The sequence below is a fragment of the Gossypium raimondii genome, unplaced genomic scaffold (genome assembly GCF_025698545.1).
Source record: "Gossypium raimondii isolate GPD5lz unplaced genomic scaffold, ASM2569854v1 Contig00300, whole genome shotgun sequence".
Classification (NCBI taxonomy): Eukaryota; Viridiplantae; Streptophyta; class Magnoliopsida; order Malvales; family Malvaceae; genus Gossypium; species Gossypium raimondii.
Window position 1 is genome coordinate 5,290 of NW_026291400.1, and position 18,578 is coordinate 23,867.

Sequence of the window (18,578 nt, forward strand, 5' to 3'; positions counted from 1 at the left end):
TCAAATTATGTCTAGCATAACCGTTAACATTGTTGATAGTAATTTTGTTTGGCTCATATATATATATATATATATAATAAAATTTTTCTAAAATTTTTATAATTATAATTTTATACGATACCGTAAATTAAATTAATAATAAGAATAATTACAATGCTATCTGTAATGGCAGACAGCAAAAAAAAAGGCTAAAAAGAAAAGTAATAAAAATAGGATTCCTTACTAATAATTCTGCCTCTGTGGATCCTACCAGAGACTTCATAATTTCCCTGTTTTTATCTTCACTTTCTTCTTTCTTCTTCTTCACTGCTTTTAATTTGTTTCGATGTCCAAGGTCTATCACCAATTTTCAAGCATCCAGTCAACGTAATTTTCTTTCATTTGCTTAATTCATCACATGCTTTTCTTTGCTTTTGATTATCTGCTACTGTTATAGCAGCTAGCTTTGTAAGATTGTCAAGGAACTCAACTTCACTGCTTCCTTCTCAGTTCTAATCTCTCTACACTTTTCAGCCACTAAGTCGGGTAATAAGATCTGAAGCTATGATTTCCTCTACTAATTATCAACAGTCTTAGATTTTAAGAGTGAATGACCAGCAGACATAATCTACTATAGAAAGAAATTAATACAAAACAGCTACCCAGAAGCAATATAATGTTGAAATCTCAAACTGTCAACATTTTAACTCTTAATATTCTGTAATGAACTCTTGCACACTTGAATCTAGCATTTTATATACATCGAGAGCTTGATTCTGGTGACCATAATTTCATCATGTTTCTGTCTGCCACCCATCCATAGCTCCATCTAATAGACGCCATTGCTTGAAACTTGCATTCATGTTTCCTTTTCATGCTTACACTCACATATCAATACTTCATAAAATATCCAATTCATTCACAGATTTTCATTCTGCTACTACTATATATGATTGCATTGCAGGGACATAGCAATGGAGTACGTAGAGCCTGTTGTCGGCATTGCAAATTGTCTTGGAACTCCTGTTTGTAAATATTTGCAATATCACAGAAAGCTGAACAATTATGTGAGAAACTTCAAGAGGATCAGAGATGAATTGAATTGCAAAATGGAAGATATAAAGCTGCAATTGAAAGCAGAGCTTCTTAGTCCTCTGGGGAAGATACCAAAGCAGGGAGTTGAAAATTGGTTGAAAGCTGTGAAAGAGATGATTAGGGAAGCACAAGTTGTTGAAAACAAAGTCAGTAACGGGAGATATCTCTGTCGTGCTTGCAACGGGAAGCTGGTTGATGAAAAGACTCGAGAACTGAAGGAATTTCTTAATAACGCTCCTAATGCCTCTGAAGGTCTTGCCATGGATGGTCCAAGTGCTGGGTTGCCACTGCCAACATCAGAACTAGTTGGAGAAGAAGCTGTCAGAAATGAGATTTGGGCATGTTTGATGCAGGAGGAGGTGAGCAAGATTGGGGTTTGGGGATGGGCGGTGTGGTAAAACCACTATCATAAAGCACATCCACAATGATCTTTTGAAAGAACAAAGATTCGAAAGGGTAATCTGGGTTACCATATCAAAGGAGTTTAATGTCATGAAGGTACAAGATGATATTGCAGATGCTTTGAAGTTGAAGGAAGGTTGGCCCAGAAAAGGAGACAAGCTCAGACGAGCAGCAATCTTGTCAAAATGCTGAAGAACGCAGGAAAGCATGTTCTAATCCTAGATGATGTGTGGATAAAGTCTCTCTAGAGGAAGTTGGGATCCCTGAGCCAAGTGGTAGCAATGGCTGCAAGTTGGTGTTGACAACCCGTTCGGAGCATGTCTGTAAGTACATGGGTTGTAAGGTGATAAAAGTGAAGCCACTTTCAGAGGAAGAGGCATTGATACTATTCTTGAATAAAGTTGGACCTAACATTGTTCAAAGTCCAACTATAATGCCTACTTTGAAGCTTGTTGTCAACGAATGTGCGGGTCTACCTCTTACAATTGTCGTGGTAGCTGGTACCATGAAAGGAGAAGATAACCCTCGTATTTGGAAAAATGCACTCAAAGAATTGAAAGAGAGAATAGGGAAGTGGAAGGAGGAAGCTGAGGTAATCGAGCGCTTGAAATTTAGCTTCGATCACTTAAAGGACGAGAAAGTGAAATATTGTTTCTTACATTGCGCATTATATCCCGAAGATTTTGGAATTGAAAAGGATGAACTAATTGAGTGCTGGATTGAAGAGGAATTCATAGATGATATGAGTACAAGACAAGAAATGAAAGATAAGGGCCATGTTATTTTGAAGAAATTAGAAGATAATTGCTTGTTGGAAAATGTCTTGTATGAAAGAGTGCAAATGCATGATGCAGTGAGAGACATGGCATTGTCGATCACAAGAATGAATCCTCGATGTATGATACAAGCAGGTTCGCAATTAGAAGAGTTACCAGAAAAAGTGCAGTGGAGTCCGGATATTGAGAAAGTGTCACTTATGTATAACTCCATATCAGAAATTTCCATAGATGTGCTGCCCACAAAATGTCAACTTCTCACAACCTTGTTATTGCAGGAGAACCCTATAAAGAAGATCTCAATTTCTTTCTTCATAAACATGCCTTGTCTTAGTGTTCTCAATTTGTCCTCTACGAAGATCAAAAGTTTACCAAATTCCATCTCTGAACTAAAGAACCTCACAACATTGTTGCTTAGTGGCTGTCGAGAATTAAGAGATCTGCCATGTCTTTCGATGCTTCAAGAATTGAAGAAGCTGGATCTAAGTCAGACTAAAATTGAGGAAGTCCCTGAAGGAATGGATATGCTGGTAAAGCTAAGATATCTTGATCTTCAAGTGTTCAGTCTGAAAGAGATACCCGCTGGACTTTTACCAAAACTCGTTCACCTTCAGCACTTGAGTTTTGAAGTGGACAATGAAAAAACAAGTCTAAAAGCAGAGGAGATGGAACCATTGAAGAAGTTGGAGTGCTTTACCGGACGTTTCGAAGACATCGGTGAATTGAATAAGTTCATCTCCTCAATGCAACAAAGTAAGAAAAATCTCATCAATTACCATTTACAGGTGTGCTCATCTCTTCCGATGGCTTCAGGAGATAAAACAGTAACAATTGGAGGAGTCCAGAATTGGGAAGGTGAGTTAATTATGCACCCAATTGAAATTCAAGAGTTGAATATTTTTGGGTGCGACTATTTGAGAAGCTTAGTCGATGACAATTCTTCCTTCAAAAATGCGATTGACTTGAGGGTTTGTTGGATTTGGATGTGTGAAGGGATAGAGTGTGTTGTTTCCCTGTCCTCTTTTGCCTCTTCTTCCGCTCATCCATTTCAGAGCCTCGAGGTGTTGAATCTTTTTAATCTGCCAAAGTTGAGTGCCCTTATTATGAAAGATGCAGGAATTGGTTCAGCAACAACATCAACAGTGGCTCCGTCTGCCTGCTTTTCCCATCTTAAGGAAATTATGATATACAACTGCTCAAGTATGAAGACGTTGCTTCCACATTGGTTGCTTCCAAACCTCCAAAACCTGGAAGAAATACATGTGTCACTCTGTGATGAGGTAGTAGAAATATTGGGAGTAGCAACATCAGAAGTTGAAGAAAAAGGGAGTGATGCATTAATCAAATTCCATCTTCCCAAATTGAGAGAGTTGTTATTCAGTGGATTACCAAATTTGAAGAGCATCTGCAGCAAAAGTGGAGTGATGGTTTGTGATTCTCTCAATTTATCAAAGTTGATGAAGGTGTGATAAACTGAAGAGAATTCCTCCATTTGTTCCCCTTGTTGGGAATGGGCAGCCATTTGCATATGCTCCACCTTCTCTTACCATCAGGTCAAGCACAGAATGGTGGGAATCGTTGGAGTGGGATGACCATCCAAACTTTGAAAATGTTCTCAAGCATGAAAGGTATGAACCATTTATAGTTAGTTTTTTTTTTTTTTTTATAAATCTAATTTCTCCATTTTAATAAAATTTCAGGAGTTCTTGGTGATGTTGTTGTAGAGAAAGATGAAAGTGTAGGTGGGAAAGAAGGATAGTGCAAAAGAGAGGAGAAAAGGAATGATGGAAGGAAGAGGTTAAGAGGCTCCACATTGTAAACATATAAATTTGCTTAATATTTTTCTATGTTTGTTTTGAAAGAATGAGTATTGAATATAGATAATATAGAGAAATTTTGTAGGGTTTAAAAATAATTATCCCTAATTTTCTCATTTTTTATTTTTAAATTTTAGAATGTTCTAAAATTTAAAAATATTTTTAACCTTTACCATTTTATATATTATTAAAATTAAATTGACTGAATAATTATATCACTTATTATCATTGAATAAAACAAAACATAGCTAATAACCATTGTTAAGTACCAGTTCAGCTTTTATTAATTCTCAATTCTTTTTTGTTGAAGATAACCGAATTCATAATTTCAACATTAGAAATCTTGTATTTCAAATTAAAAAATTTTCAAAAGGCTAAATTACAACTATATGCTGAAAAAAATTGAAAATTTATGTTGTTTTCTTGAAAATTTATCAATTTATATTATTTTTACAAATAGAAAAGAAAATGTGTCTTATAGGATGTGTTTTCTCTGATCTTTCGGAGAAAACATGAGAGGCCTTTATTCTCTTTCCTAAAAAGTGCTCAGAGGATGCATTTTCGATAGTCTAAAATTGTTTTTTTTTCTGAGTTTGAAACTAGAAGTTTGTAGGTTTTGCTTTTCTCGTGTTCAAGATAAATATTGTTATAGTTTTAAGGTATGTTTGAATTTACGGTAGTGTCGTGGAGTTGGGTGACTTACAATTTCACCTAGCATGTGAGCATGGAGCCATCCGAGAATCTGGATTGCATTGCAACTCAAGGTCCCAGTTAAAGATGGGTTCTATAGTCTCCGATTGAAGTGTAACTAGGTCTTTAATTTTACAAAGGTTAGTTATCAATGAATGGAGCATAAATGGGGCCCAGTTGATGGTGGTTATGTGAGCACGACAACGAGTTTCTCATCATCAAGGAGGATGCTATTTGCCAGAAAGTAAGTATGAGGAAAAAAATGCAATGGCGTTTTAGTATAATCAAGTAATTCGGTAGAAATGGATAAAATGCTACTACAATTTTCTTCCTTATACTTTTGTTTATGTGGTGTATAGCTTCCTCCATTGATGATGAAAAAAAATCCTTATTGTGCCTACAAAACCACCGCCAACTAGGGCCAAATTTATGTTTTGTCCCTTGGCAATATAACCTTTGTAAACTTGAAACCTTAATTACATTTCAACCCGAGACAGTATAATCACCATCAAGTTGGATCTCGAGTTGCAATGCGATCTCGACTGCTCAGGTGATAACTCAATGCTCACATGGCAGGTGAAGTTTGTTGGAACAAAAAACCGAAAACTTTGAAATTAATAAACTAACCTCCTCTTTTGTTTGTTGGTCTAAAGTTAGTCAAATGTCCTCAAGCTCAGTCAATATATTGTTGGCGGGGTTATTCCACCTATACCAAAAACATATTATTTCAACAGTACAATGAAAATTTTGATATAGTAACACTACACCAAAAGAAGGCTTTTAGCGGCGCTAAAAAGCGCGCTATAAAAGTATTTCATGAGCGCTTTTACAGCACTTAAAAAACGCTACACTAAAGACTTCGCCGCTAAAGACCACGACCTTTAGCGGCGCTTTTGCTTTCAACGCTAAAGATCATGACCTTTAGCGGCGCTTCTGCAAAACGCCACTAAAAACATAACCTTTAAAAAATTATTTTAATCAAATAATATCTTTAGCAGTAGCTTTTCATTCAAACGCCGCTAAAGAACAAACCTTTAGCGCACTTCTCACAAAAAGCATACTAAAAACATAACCTTTAACAAAATTATTTTAATCAAATATTATATTATATTATATTTTTAATTTTGAACTTTAAATATACTTTTTAAGGATAAATAAAAATATTATTTAAATTAAATTTTCTATGAAAATTTTAACTTTAAAACTAAATATAAAATGAATGAATTTAGTTTTAAAATTTAAAATAATAAATTAATAACACAATTAAAATCCAAAAGTTAGAACTCAAGTTGTCGTAAATATTAAAGTAAAAATAAAAATTTAGAATCAAAACTAAAATAAATAATACATTTGAAAAACAAACTGACTAGTTGAACCTCCTATGACTATTCACATTGCAAGCTAATAAAAAATACAATGCATTAAATTGTTGAACCTGCCCAGGTACTAACTGACAGCAGAATAACACATTAAATTGTTGGATTAAACATGTAGATTACATACTAATGTAGACCTAAATATTTTCCTTTTCCTTCTACCCTTAAATCTAGAGATAGCAAAAACCAGGGACCTAACACCAGCAAGTTCAAATATATTGCTAAAAGAAACACAACTTTAGCTCCATCCAAATGTACTTTCAATTCTCATTTCAAATTCTGCTTCAATATATTGGATGAGTTTCCCCACTGCATGATGTTAGGTGATCAAACAGAGTACTTTAAAACTGCAAAAGTAAGAAGCAAGCATCCTCACTTGATAATCTGAAGGGTTGTCTTCCTCACCACTTGGTCCTCTAAAAGGAAGCAGTTGAGCTTTAGGTTTCTCTAAAGAGAAAACAACACGAATTCCACCCTCAATCCCATGATCTTTCCTTAAACGGTGTCTCACCTAGAAGCAAAAATTTGAGAAAGAGTAAAGTGAATGATATCAGGAAATAAACTCCTAAACAATGTTTTCTTAATGCAATAGATAAACAAGAGTAAAATTGGATATCCAAAATAACAAATACAAGCATAAGATATTAAAGTTTTTCCAAACCAAATAAAATCTAATTGGACAAGGCCCCAAAGTAAACACCAATCATAAGATCAGCAACCACCAGAAAACTGCAGTAGCAAGTGTAGATTCAAAAGCCACAGACGCAAAGAGCCCCCATTTTAGAATGATTGACAACTCCAAAACAACTTCACCGTATTCAGAATCAATAATATAAAATGCCAGAAGCTCAAATCACAATAAATAATAAAAAAAACATAAATATTTCATAACCCAAAGCTACTGATACTAGAATAAAATACGTATCTAGAAGCAAAACCTAACCTTCGTACACACTAAGTAGCAAAGTTGATCCTAATCCTTCAGCTGAATAACTTATGTTGCTTGCTTACTCGTGCTTTAGATGGGTGCAATATCAAACAAGCATATAGAAGGATTAGCCATGCACTATCATAATAATGAAAAATAAAACATAAATTAGAGCATAACATGAACCACATAAAGAAATTAGGAGTTCTATATATGGTGAAAAGCCAATATTTGACTGCAACGTTATATAGAATTCTTATAGCCAATAGGTAAAACTGAAAGTTCATAAGTCATGATGATACCTTTGTGTCAATGTTATCAATGTAGTCCAAAACAAAATCAGGGTTTAACTATTTGATTAAAAAATTAAAAATTATTTTATAAATTATTTTTTTAATCAGGGTTTAAATTTGAAAAATTTAAAGACTAAACGTTATTTTATCTATAGATGAATTGAAAAATTGAAATGCCAACTAAGCTTCTTATATAGCAGCTCTGTCAAGGTTCTGAACTCCAGCAGAATTAATCAAACATAATCATTGACAATATATATATATAATTTTATATATAAAACCTTGTTTGCTCTAAAGAAATTTGGATGGAAAAGGGTTAATTTCATATTCTTTAAATTATTTAAAATAAATGCCTGCATGGATGGAGTCAAGTACCTTCTGAGAGTTCAGGTTGTTCGAATGGGGTACAAAGAGACTTAGCTGCTCCCATCTCACCCCTTGTTCGAGCTTTCACATCTTTCTCCACCTCCTATATATACAAAACATAAAACATCATTTAAGAAAAATGAGCGACATATGCCTCGAGAGATTAGAATATGATCCAGCTCATGTTGTTGCCTAACAAAATACAGGTTTTACAAACTCATCCTACGTTTTTACAACTTCAATGCAGGCATCTCTTTTTTGTTTTGCCACATCGAATAGGTTCTGTTGAATCTTATCCAACATTCCTTTTACTTGTTCAACCAAAAAGACTCTAGAGATATCAGTCTTTTCTCCATTGTCACAGCGAACTGCACGCACCTGTCCAATAAAACACATTCTGGTTTCAATAATAAGAAAATAATACATAAAAGAATAGAAGGAAAGCGGAAATAAGAAAAAAAGGGTTAATTGCATGACCTTAAAGAGCTAAGAAAATAAGTAATTTTGTTTTGGACTTAAAGAGCATAATTTTGAGTATTATTGAGGTTATGAATTCCGAGGACATGTAAGAGAAGTGCACAAGGCTACTAATACGAACATGGACAGCAAATAATCATCTTTTATGTAATAATTAAACAAATAAGCTATCCGATTTTTCTTTTGGTTTGAGTTGGTAAAACGTTAGGCATGTTCGTATTCAACATAAGTTTTCTGACCTTTAAATTTTCATTATTGTTGCAAATAGAAGCACAGTCACTGAAATGAGAATCTCGACATGCTCCTTGTCTTTCTAGTTGCAGGCTTCTGTTAGCAGTATATTACTATCAAAATTTGCAATTGCATTTGAAGAACCTGCAAGAATCTCATAACAGCTAACCAGAACAGGGTCAAAAAATCTCTTCTGTTCTTTTTTCTTTCTGTTTTTTAAGGCTGGAGTTGGTTGGATCTCAGCTACCTTAAATAAATTTGTTTGACTTCGAGCACCCATTAAATACATTAAATCAGGCCCTTCCACTTATAGCCAATTGGTTTTAGGTTGGATGCTTAACACAAGTCATGTAAACTTCTTGTTACTTTTAATTTGAGTTAAATTTTAGAACTTTTCATATAGACTAGCAACTTCCCACTCAATTTTCCACCTCTTTCTCGCAACCAGAAGAAGGAAACACTGATAACAGAAAAAATAAATTATCTCAAATTCAATTCGTGCAATTATCATATCATTTTATTTTCTTTCTCATTTTACATTTTTTTTTCTTGGCAACCAAGCAGGAGTTAGACTACTAACAAACTAACTAAAAGCTTACTTTCTACATCTAACTATGAAAAAAAAAGTAATCGAAAATATAAATTTGAGATAATTTCATCAATCTGCAATTTTCTTTCTCGGTTTCCAGTGCTTTCTCAGTAACCAAAAGGAAACCGTTAAAATTACAACAAAGAGGAGAAAAAAAAAAAGCTATTCGAGTTGAAGTCATGCAATTTTAATTTCCTTCTCAGTTCTTCATTTTTCCTTCTCAATTTCCAAGTTGAGTCCGCGAAATTATTACATAAATTTTGCAATTTTCCTTCTCAATTTCCAAACTTTACTAGAAACCAAATAAAACTATAAAAATTAAACGATAAAAGAAAATATAACCTTGTGAAAGGGACCGACGCGCTGCTCACTGGCATAAGACTTGAAGTTCCTCATCACCATCTCGTTAATTACTAACCTCGGTCCTCGAGATCCCACTTGGGCCTGCTCTGGCTCGCGAGTCGTGAACTCATCCTTCGTTTCCATCTCCATACGGAAATAAGCGGCTGCTAAGTCAACTCACTGCTATTGAATCGGTTTGAGACTTCGAGACGAGTTGATGGAATAAACAATTAAAAGGAAGATGAAAAGTTTAAAAAGCATTTGAGCAAAATTTCAGAAGGATTTTTAGCGGGAATTTGAAATAAACATCACGCGTCAGAATATTTGGGGCGCTTACAAAAAAGTCACTAATTGAATAACTTTTGTATGCGTTTTCAACAAAAACGCCACTAAAAATTAAATTTTTGTAGTGAAACGGGCCGTTTTGAAAATTTTAAATATATATTTATGCGTTTTTGGTTCAAACGCCATTTATTACTTCATACATGGCGTTTTTCTTATAAACGCCGCTAATAATTAACTTTTTTACAATTTTATATTTAATTATTATATAATTCATATCAATTTTAAATAAATAATTTTGAAAAATTAAGTAATATTTAAAAGAATTAGATAAATTTTAAATCTTTTATATAATTTTATTTTTATTTGTTATAATTTGATCCTATGCAAAATAGATAGTTACCCATCCATATCAATCATTACTTTTTATTTATTTATTTATCAATGTTTTTTAATCTAATATTTAAATATATCAAATGGTTTAGATTAAATATTTTGAAATATAAAAGCATTAATTGATTGTATAAAATTTCATCATTTAAGAAATCTCAAGTAAACCATATAATAAATCTCTTAAATAATTTAAACTATAATCATAATTTTAATATATTAAAATTAATATTATCTCCTTTACAATTATATAAGAAATTATTTAATATATAAATTAAAAATACTAATTACTCTAAACCCTAAACTCTTAACCCTTATCCCCAATCCCACGAACATTGAATCATAAAACATAAACCTTAAACCCTAACCCTAACCCTAAACATTAAACCCCAATGATGTGAGCTTGCCTCTGAACCAAATGGAGAACGAACAAGAAGCCATCAAGTCGCCCATTGGTCCAATAACTTGCGAGCTAGAGTGACTTTGGATGAATTTCGAATGAAATATCATTTTAGTGAGGCAATTCACTCTCTTTATTCTTCAAAGCTCTATTGACTTATCTTTACGAGTGGCGTCAATCGACTTTGTTTGAACTTATCACCATAAGGTGTGGCGTTCCAACTATACCGAAGGTTCCTATTTTGCTAAATAGAGGGTCTCGGTTTTATCTACCATTTCTTTCCTTTTCTTTGAAACCTTTAAGCGGGTCCTTATTTGCTAATAAGGGTTCGTTCTTGTTTCATTGAAATCACTTATCTCCATTTTGCTTCCTAAACCATTTAAAACCAATATAACTCATCTTATTGAATTTGAACTAAATCGACACTACCTAAATTCGATCGGGAACATAATACGACTCGTCACATCATCCGAATCGAGCTCGTATCACCCAACCCTTAAACCATAAACCATAACCCTTAACTCTTAACCCTCAACTCCTAACCCTTAACCCCTAAACCTTAATCTATAAATCTTAAACCATAAACCGTAACCCTTAAGCCTTAAACGCATAAACTATAAACCATAATCTATAAACCTTAAAATAGTAACTCCTAAACTTTAACCCTAAACCATATACCCTTAACCCTAAACCCTAAACAATAATAATAATTAATTCAATATTTTAAAATTAATACTATCTTTTTATGATTATATAAGAAATTATATAATATATAAATTAAAAAATCAGTCATATACCTAAAAACTTTAAAATTATTTTAAATAATAGTATTTTAATTTTGAATATTCAATTAAAAATAATTTGAATTTTAATTAATATAAATAAACCAATTAAATAATAATAAATAGATAAAATATTTTTATAGCTTTTGACCGAGCATTAGCGGTTTTCCAAAACGCTAAAGCCCATACTTTAGCGGCGCTTTTTAAAAAGCCACTAAAGCCCTAAAACTCAAAAAAGACGTAGTTGGGCTTAGGTTTTTTCGGCACTTTTCAAAACGCCGCTAAAGCCCCATGCATTAGCGACGCTTTTATAAAAGCGCACTAAAGCCCCAAAACTCGAGAACGACGTCGTTGTGCTTAGGTTTTTTGTGGCGCTTTTGAAAAGCCCGCTAATGCTCATTTTAGCGTTTTCCAAAGTGCCACTAATGCTCAATCTTTAGTGGCGTTTTTGAAGCGCGCTAATGTTTGATTTTAAGCGTTTTTATCCAAACGCCACTAAAAGTGCCGCTAAAAGCTGCTTTCTTGTAGTGTAACAATATTATGAAATGAATTTTATCATGTTATGAATGAGAATTCATAAGGGAATTTCTATTGCATTCTATATTTTCATAATCTTTACAGGTAGTATACTCTATTATATATAGAGATTAGACTCTTCATATTCTAATACACAAATAAAAAAAAGGGGTTATAAGGAGATGAAAGGTTAAAATTAAAGAAAATGAAAGATTAAAGGTCAAAGGAGATAAAAAGTGAGCGGTGAAAGGTTAAACATCCACTTGATAGCATTAATAATAAATATTCTAAATGTAGTAAAAATCATAAAAATAATTAAAACACTGCTCCAAATGAACCAAATCCACTCAAGCAATTACTGAAACTTCAAGGAAAATGTGAGAGCATAGATTAATTATTTTAAATAAGTTAATTGCACCAAATATTTTTAAATTATTGCTGCATTCTAAATTAATTCATTAAATTTTAAATCATTTTAGTTACATTTCTAAACTAAAGAGAATATATCAATCAAGTTTTTTGTTTTAAAACCATTAATTTAATAATAAAAAGACATCTTCAGTCACTCTCAATTTTAAAATTGAGTAAATTAGTCACTTTCAAAAATTTTGGAATAATTTAATCTCTGTCAATTTTGAAAGTGAGCAACAAAGGACAATTAATCACGACGTTCATGTCTTTCGTCAATTGTGCATGATTTTGATTGGTATAATAACACATTTAGCCCTTGATGTTTACATATTTTGTTAGTTTGGTCTTGATTCTAAAAAAAACAAATTCAGTCTCAAAATTTACACATTTACAAAAATATTACAGGCTAAATTTATTATCATATCAATTAAATTTATGTAAAATTGACGAAAAACATTAATATATGATTAATTGCTCACTTTTGAAATTGGTAGGCATTAAATTGTTTCGATTTTTTAGAGGAACCAATTTGCTCAATATCAAAATTGAGAGGGACTAGAGGGTTGTTTTACCTAGTTTAATAATTAAATGACATGTTAAATCTTATGTGGTATAATTTAAATAAAAATTAAAAAATTGTAGAAATATTTGTTTTAAAAATCTTGGTTTTGAAGTTTTTACGAAATTTTTATTGTTCATTTTTTTAAATTTCAGTTTTATTTAATTTTAGTTTCTTTAAAATTTTCATTTTAAAATTAGCTATATAAAATTTAACGTGTCATTTAATGATTTTAATAATAAGATGACCTGATTAATATAACATCAATAGTTTAAAAATGTAATTAGATCAGTTTGAAGTTTGAAAATAGATTTAAAATAATGGTCATAATTTAGGGGTGGCATTTTGCAGTTTAGACTTTAGACCATAAATTACTGAGATGAAAACTGTAGCGTCGTTCTGCAGCCTTTTTTGGTCCAGGCAGGGCAGGCTGAGCTCAAAAATTTGGGTAGACCTTGAATAAAACATATAGACCCATATTTCATATTAGGCAGAGCTTGAGCAAAAATAACAGTTAGCAATACCTTGTCTAAGCGTGAGTCAAATCCGGTCTATGAGATAAAGCATTCAGATTGAACTACCGGTAACATTATGAGTTTCTGGTCCATCCTTAATGGGGATGCAAAGAACAAAATTAACTAACTTTTGCCACTATAGAATGTTTGTTCAACTAAATAAAATAAAGATTGTCCTATAACTCTAGTTCCATTCAAGTTAAAACTTCTTCAGGCAAGATAATAGTAACATAAATGCTAAAAGAACCAGCACAACCACCACGGCAGGAGCTGCCCATATCCAATAGTTCATCGACTTCTTACGTTTCAGGATGGCTTTTGGGAGGGACTCGGTTCTTTTGGTTTGATTCCTGTACCTACTAGTATTCTCCTTTGGTACTTTACCCTTCATTGAAATTGTAGCAGGAACAGGTGCATCAGTATTAACATCGACCTTCTCGGGTTCTGAATCTTGTGCCACAGCTTCAATCAGTTCCTCGGGATTCACAGCATTTGTCGATCCTGCCACCTTCTTCTTAGCTCTCTTTTCACGCTCCTGAAAAAAAGATCGAAAGAGTTTCAGTTTCAACCCACAAACTAATAACCGATAAAGTGAAACCAGATAAGGAAGCAAATGATTTCCTTGAGCTTCTTTTCAGCTTCCATTTGAGCTCTTCTAGCTGCTTTGGCTGCTGCTTTTTCAGCCAACTTCAAATGATTTCCTTGAGCTTCTTTTCAGCTTCCATTTGAGCTCTTCTAGCTGCTTTGGCTGCTTTTTTAGCCAACTTCTTTTTCTTTCCATGGCTTGCTTTGCTTTCGCTATTTCCTCTTCTCTCTTCAATTCTTTCAGTTTTGCTGCATCGACTTCCTTGTTCTTTTGCAATTTTCCGGATACCAAAATTTCCTCTGCTACAACACTAATATCTGACAAAGGATTCGACTCCATTGCTATAGTCTCGGCATCTTTTGGGGCCTTTTTGGCTGGTTTAGTATCTGTTTGGGGACCTGATTTGGCCTCTTCCTTTGGTTTTCTTACACTAGGTCTCAGAATTGTTTCGGTTTCAGAATCCACTGGTTTCTCGGGTGCAACCAGTGGTTTCTCATCAGGATTCCTTATCCGACCATCCCGACTCAATAGCCGACTGTCCAGAGATGGCAGAGTTCTTTTCTCATAATCATCCCTGAAGGCTTTATTGCCTTCCAGAGAGCCATAAACTTCTCAACCTAAAAGGAATATAAAAGATAAGTGAGCGGCTAATTATAAAGCAAATGAGATACATTGGAAGTAACATTAACAAGCAGTCTCAACAAACCTCCACAATTGATAACTCCTCAAGAGCCTTTATATCTTTCTGTGCAGCGAGCAGTTTGGCGTTGTGTACAATGGTACGGCTCTGGTAAAAGTGAGAATTCTGAAATTTTGAGAAAGAGTAATTAAAATGATTCATTAGTAACATCGTGCACAGGAATATTGGAAGTAGACATAATATGTATCATTTAATATCTTAAGTGACACTAGTTATTCATGCATAAATGAAAATGTTCCGACATGGTCAAGTATTACACGAAACAGATATCTTAAGAGTTGAAGCAAAGAAAAGGCGATACCCCCTGATCACTTTGTTTCCTCAGCTCCTGAATGTTTTCAAAAGCTTTGTCCCTCTTCAGGGTCACAGCTTTCAGCTCATTTTGTAAAGACACGATTTTAGTCTCAGTTTCGTCCAATTTATCTTTAATTTGCTTTTTGGACCAGACTGCATGCTGCTCCTTCCTTACTCCATTCAAATCGACACCCATAAGCTACAATAAACAAATATAGCTTTTTTTTAGTGTAACACAATGGTGCTCTATATTCACATATAAAAGAGAGCAAACTCCGATGGATAAAGGCAGAAAATAGAATTATCTTACTTTAACTTGATCTTGAATGTCTTCTTTCTGGCCTAATGAATCTTGAATCTTTGATCTCATTGCAGCATTAGCAATAACTTTCTCGGGTTCCCTCCAGGTGTTTGATTTCTTTAAGGATTCGCTTCTCCTCACTCAACGAGATGCCTTCATGCTGAATGCGGTATTGCAAGCTATGGATCTGCAATTCATAAATTCCATTGAAGTGACTAAAGGAGAAAAAGAAAAGCATTAACTGCGGCAGAAAACAATGAATAAATCTAAATGCAGTCAAAGTTCATAGAAGTATCATACAATAAAATCGAGCTCTTCCTCAGATGCACATAAACTAAGTCGATTATCAACATCTTTATTTTGCGAAGCTTGCCTAAAGCCTGCTGCAGTGGTTCTATTTCCATCTTTTTCTCATCTAAAATCGTCTTAAATTGCTCAAAATCAACATTCAGCGCTCTCACTTGCGAAAGCATATCTGACCGTTCTGCCTGCATTAGCATAAAGATAATCACAATTTAGCCAACTGACGGCGCCATTATTTTTTACTTCTTTCACATTTTTTCTCAAATTCTGAAGGCAAACACAACAATAACGAATCATTATACCAATAGCATATCTGTAAGTGTCATTACGTTTCAAGGACATAAATTTCAAACATTCAAATAAATGCTTCCGGGTTTAATTCCCCTACATTCATCATATTACAATAAGCACACCGTAATGACATAATGATAGGGCTAATAATTATCTTAAAAGTATGACAATTAATGGCTACCATGCTATACATCTAATTGAAATTATTAACTTTTCACTCACCCTTTTTGCTTTTAATTCGTCGGTAAGCTTAAACCGGCTTTATTCCACTTTTATATCTCTTTATCAGCCTGATCAAGTTTGGCTTTTATAGCCGGATCTTCGTAGAAGCGATACCTAATAAAATGAAAAGAGTGGATCTGCTTAGGTGCAGGCCACTCGACGACCGCATCCTTCGGAAAGTCGGGATCGGATGCACCATTCTCTTCTCCTTATCAGGTTCCTCACTATGTGAATCAACTTCAATGGGGTTATTATAAACTGGATCCTTATCCAGTTTCCCATTTTCATGAAGAAATGATTTGTCTACTTCAGTCACTTTGTCAATAGACAATTGTGCCAGGTCTGAATCACATCTTTAACTTTTCAAAGATATGGATGGTGTCGAATTTGGCACCGAAAATCTAAGCATTTAAGGCATGATTTTGGGTTGAAATTTGGCTTGGGATAATTACAATTTTGGTCCCTAATTGTATAGGGACTTTGCAAGTTAATCCTTGAGCTTCAACTATAAATAGGCCTAGCTATTTCTCATTTTTTCCATCCCACATTTGCCATTCTCTACTTAAGGCAATTGTTCTCTCTCCTTATTTGTAAACTTTCACTTGTATTTTGGAGTGAAATATATTTGGTAGTGCCTGAGGACGTAGGCAAAATTTGCTGAACCTCGTTAAAATTCAAGTGTTCTTTATTATTTATTTTGCATATTTTGCGAGTGTGATTGTAGTGATTTATTGTACTATTAAATTACGATAGAGGGATATTCTGGCTAGGAAAGACCTGGTACTTAAGTGATCCTCGTGATCCACCTCTCTTTCCTGGGAATTGAACTTAGTGTGATTTTTTAGTACAATAATTTTACTCTTTTACATGCTTCCGTGCAATAATTGGTATCCGAGCTAGATTCGTACTTGGGGAATACGACCGTTTACGATACTATTTACGTATACGGTGTTGTTCATCCATGGCACTATTCACGTAGACGGTACTGTTCACATATACAGTAGTTGGGGTTGAGGAGAAGAATGGCAGAGGCATCGTCATCAACAAAGACTACCGTGACCAATGCAAAATTTGAAGTAGAGAAATTTGATGGTGCTAATAATTTTGGTATGTGGCAGTGTGAGATCCTGGATGTCTTATGTTAGCAAGAGTTGGATATAGCCCTTGACGAAAAGCCTGACAAGAGGGATGACAAGGAGTGGGCCAAGATCAATAGACAGACATGTGGTACAATCCGCCTATGTTTGGCCAAAGAGCAGAAGTACTCTGTCCTGAGGGAGACATTAGCGAAGAAGTTGTGGGATACACTGGAAGAAAAGTTTCTAACGAAAAGTCTTGAAAATAGGCTTTACATGAAAAAGAAACTTTTTCGGTTCACGTATGCACCCGGTATGTCGATGAATGACCATGTGAACTCCTTCAATAAAATTTTAGCAGACTTGCTAAATTTGGATGAGAAATTTGAAGATGAAGACAAGACATTATTGTTGTTGAATTCTCTTCCTGATGAATATGATCATCTTACCACCACAGTGCTTCTTGGGAAAGATACGACCACATTTGATGTAGTCTGCAGTGCGTTGTATAGATCTGAGACTCAAAAGAAAGATAAAAGAGATCACAGAGATACAACTGCAGAAGTCTTAACAGTAAGAGGTCGTTCACACAGCAACAAACCTGGTAGAAGAGGCAAGTCCAAAGGGAGACCCGCCAAAGATGAATATGCTTTTTGTCGTGAGAAAGGGCATTGGAAAAAGAATTGTCCTAAGTTACAAAAGGGCAAGGCTATTTCTAATGCATGTGTAGCGGAGCATGATGATGAGTCAGACTTTAGCTTGGTTGGCATGGCAATGACATGTCATACGGATGAGTGGATCTTGGATTCGGGATGTACTTACCGTATGTGTCCTAATAAGGACTGGTTTTCTAGTCTTGAAGAACTAGAAGGTGGAGTTGTTTTTATGGGCAATGACAGTGCTTGTAAGAAAATGGGAGTAGGTACAATCAAATTGAAGAATCACGACGGCTCAATCCAAGTCTTGACAGATGTTCATTATGTACCTAGCTTGAAGAAAAATCTCATCTCATTAGGGGCCCTAGAATCTAAAGGGCTCACAGTCACTTTGAGAGATGGATTACTAAAGGTAGTAGCTGGGGTATTGATGGTGATAAAAGGCACTAGAAGAAATAACTTGTACTATTTAAATGGAAGTACAGTTATTAGATCAATATCAACAGCTTTTGTGAAAGATACAGATTCAGAGGCTACCAGGTTATGGCATATGCTATTAGGACATGCTGGTGAAAAAGCTTTGCAGACTTTGGCGAAGCAAGGCTTGTTGAAAGTTGTAAATTCTTGCAAATTGGAATTCTGTGAACATTGTGTTCTGGGCAAGCAGACGAGGGTAAAATTTGGTTCAGCAATTCACAATACGAAAAGAATTCTGGACTATGTTCACTGTGACGTGTGGGGACCTACCAAAGTGGCTTTTTTGGGAGGTATGCACTATTTTATTACTTTTGTTGATGATTATTCAAGAAAAGTATGGGTGTATCTAATGAAAAGAAAAAGTGGAGTTTTGGATGCATTTCTAAAGTGGAAGAAGATGGTGGAGACTCAGAGTAGTCGAAAGGTCAAACGACTTCGATCAGATAATGGTACTGA

The 18,578-nt window shown here is 34.2% G+C and overlaps 4 protein-coding genes and 1 non-coding gene across 9 annotated transcripts; 3 read left to right on the forward strand and 2 right to left on the reverse strand.

Moving 5' to 3' along the window:
* Positions 1-301: 301 nt before the first annotated feature.
* Positions 302-1,472, forward strand: LOC128038582 (uncharacterized). Its single transcript, XM_052627411.1, has 2 exons — positions 302-366; positions 944-1,472. The coding sequence occupies exons 1-2, from the start codon at positions 326-328 to the stop codon at positions 1,470-1,472; spliced, it is 570 nt and encodes a 189-aa protein (XP_052483371.1). The 5' UTR covers positions 302-325.
* A 94-nt stretch (positions 1,473-1,566) lies between these two features.
* LOC128038581 (disease resistance protein At4g27190-like) lies at positions 1,567-3,721 on the forward strand. Its single transcript, XM_052627409.1, has 2 exons — positions 1,567-1,612; positions 1,716-3,721. Exons 1-2 carry the CDS (start codon positions 1,567-1,569, stop codon positions 3,719-3,721), a joined length of 2,052 nt encoding a protein of 683 aa, XP_052483369.1.
* On the forward strand, positions 3,721-4,185 carry LOC105766489 (uncharacterized). Its single transcript, XR_008193629.1, has 2 exons — positions 3,721-3,880; positions 3,953-4,185. It is a non-coding gene; the product is annotated as an uncharacterized LOC105766489 (transcript).
* Positions 4,186-6,048: 1,863 nt separating this feature from the next.
* LOC105766502 (structural maintenance of chromosomes protein 4) lies at positions 6,049-9,590 on the reverse strand. Of its 5 annotated transcripts, XR_008193632.1 has the most exons (5): positions 9,362-9,590; positions 7,949-8,100; positions 7,732-7,825; positions 7,079-7,151; positions 6,162-6,646 (listed from the first exon to the last, which is right to left on the reverse strand). XR_008193632.1 is itself a non-coding variant. In XM_052627407.1 (4 exons), the coding sequence occupies exons 1-3, from the start codon at positions 9,509-9,511 to the stop codon at positions 7,117-7,119; spliced, it is 279 nt and encodes a 92-aa protein (XP_052483367.1). In that variant the 5' UTR covers positions 9,512-9,590; the 3' UTR covers positions 6,049-6,646; positions 7,079-7,116. The 5 variants fall into 5 exon arrangements, 2 of the variants coding, with proteins under 2 accessions (XP_052483367.1, XP_052483368.1); XR_008193631.1 differs by lacking the exons at positions 7,079-7,151; positions 7,949-8,100 and having other exon boundaries at positions 6,049-6,444; positions 6,512-6,646; XM_052627407.1 differs by lacking the exon at positions 7,949-8,100 and having other exon boundaries at positions 6,049-6,646.
* A 3,665-nt stretch (positions 9,591-13,255) lies between these two features.
* Positions 13,256-16,876, reverse strand: LOC105766501 (proton pump-interactor 1). The gene is given in 14 exon segments (XM_052627410.1): positions 13,256-13,753; positions 13,840-13,917; positions 13,982-14,395; positions 14,398-14,419; positions 14,509-14,607; positions 14,804-14,995; positions 15,107-15,191; positions 15,193-15,284; positions 15,398-15,459; positions 15,462-15,585; positions 15,914-15,951; positions 15,954-16,124; positions 16,127-16,255; positions 16,855-16,876. Coding segments are annotated over 14 exon segments (1,866 nt in total). The 3' UTR covers positions 13,256-13,415.
* Between the last annotated feature and the right edge of the window lie 1,702 nt (positions 16,877-18,578).

What these genes read in the sequence shown, in the direction of transcription:
- LOC128038582 (XM_052627411.1), top strand. Translation starts at nt 326, where the DNA reads ATGTCCAAGGTCTATCACCAATTTTCAAGCATCCAGTCAAC. An exon ending in TTTTCAAGCATCCAGTCAAC is followed by an intron (nt 367 to 943) that starts GTAATTTTCTTT and finishes ATTGCATTGCAG; the next exon opens with GGACATAGCAATGGAGTACG.
- LOC105766502 (XM_052627408.1), bottom strand. Translation starts at nt 9,511, where the DNA reads ATGGAGATGGAAACGAAGGATGAGTTCACGACTCGCGAGCCAGAGCAG. An exon ending in GCGTCGGTCCCTTTCACAAG is followed by an intron (nt 7,826 to 9,361) that starts GTTATATTTTCT and finishes TTGTATATATAG; the next exon opens with GAGGTGGAGAAAGATGTGAA. An exon ending in ACAACCTGAACTCTCAGAAG is followed by an intron (nt 6,647 to 7,731) that starts GTACTTGACTCC and finishes TTTTGCTTCTAG; the next exon opens with GTGAGACACCGTTTAAGGAA.
- LOC128038581 (XM_052627409.1), top strand. Translation starts at nt 1,567, where the DNA reads ATGAAGGTACAAGATGATATTGCAGATGCTTTGAAGTTGAAGGAAG. An exon ending in TGCTTTGAAGTTGAAGGAAG is followed by an intron (nt 1,613 to 1,715) that starts GTTGGCCCAGAA and finishes GTGTGGATAAAG; the next exon opens with TCTCTCTAGAGGAAGTTGGG.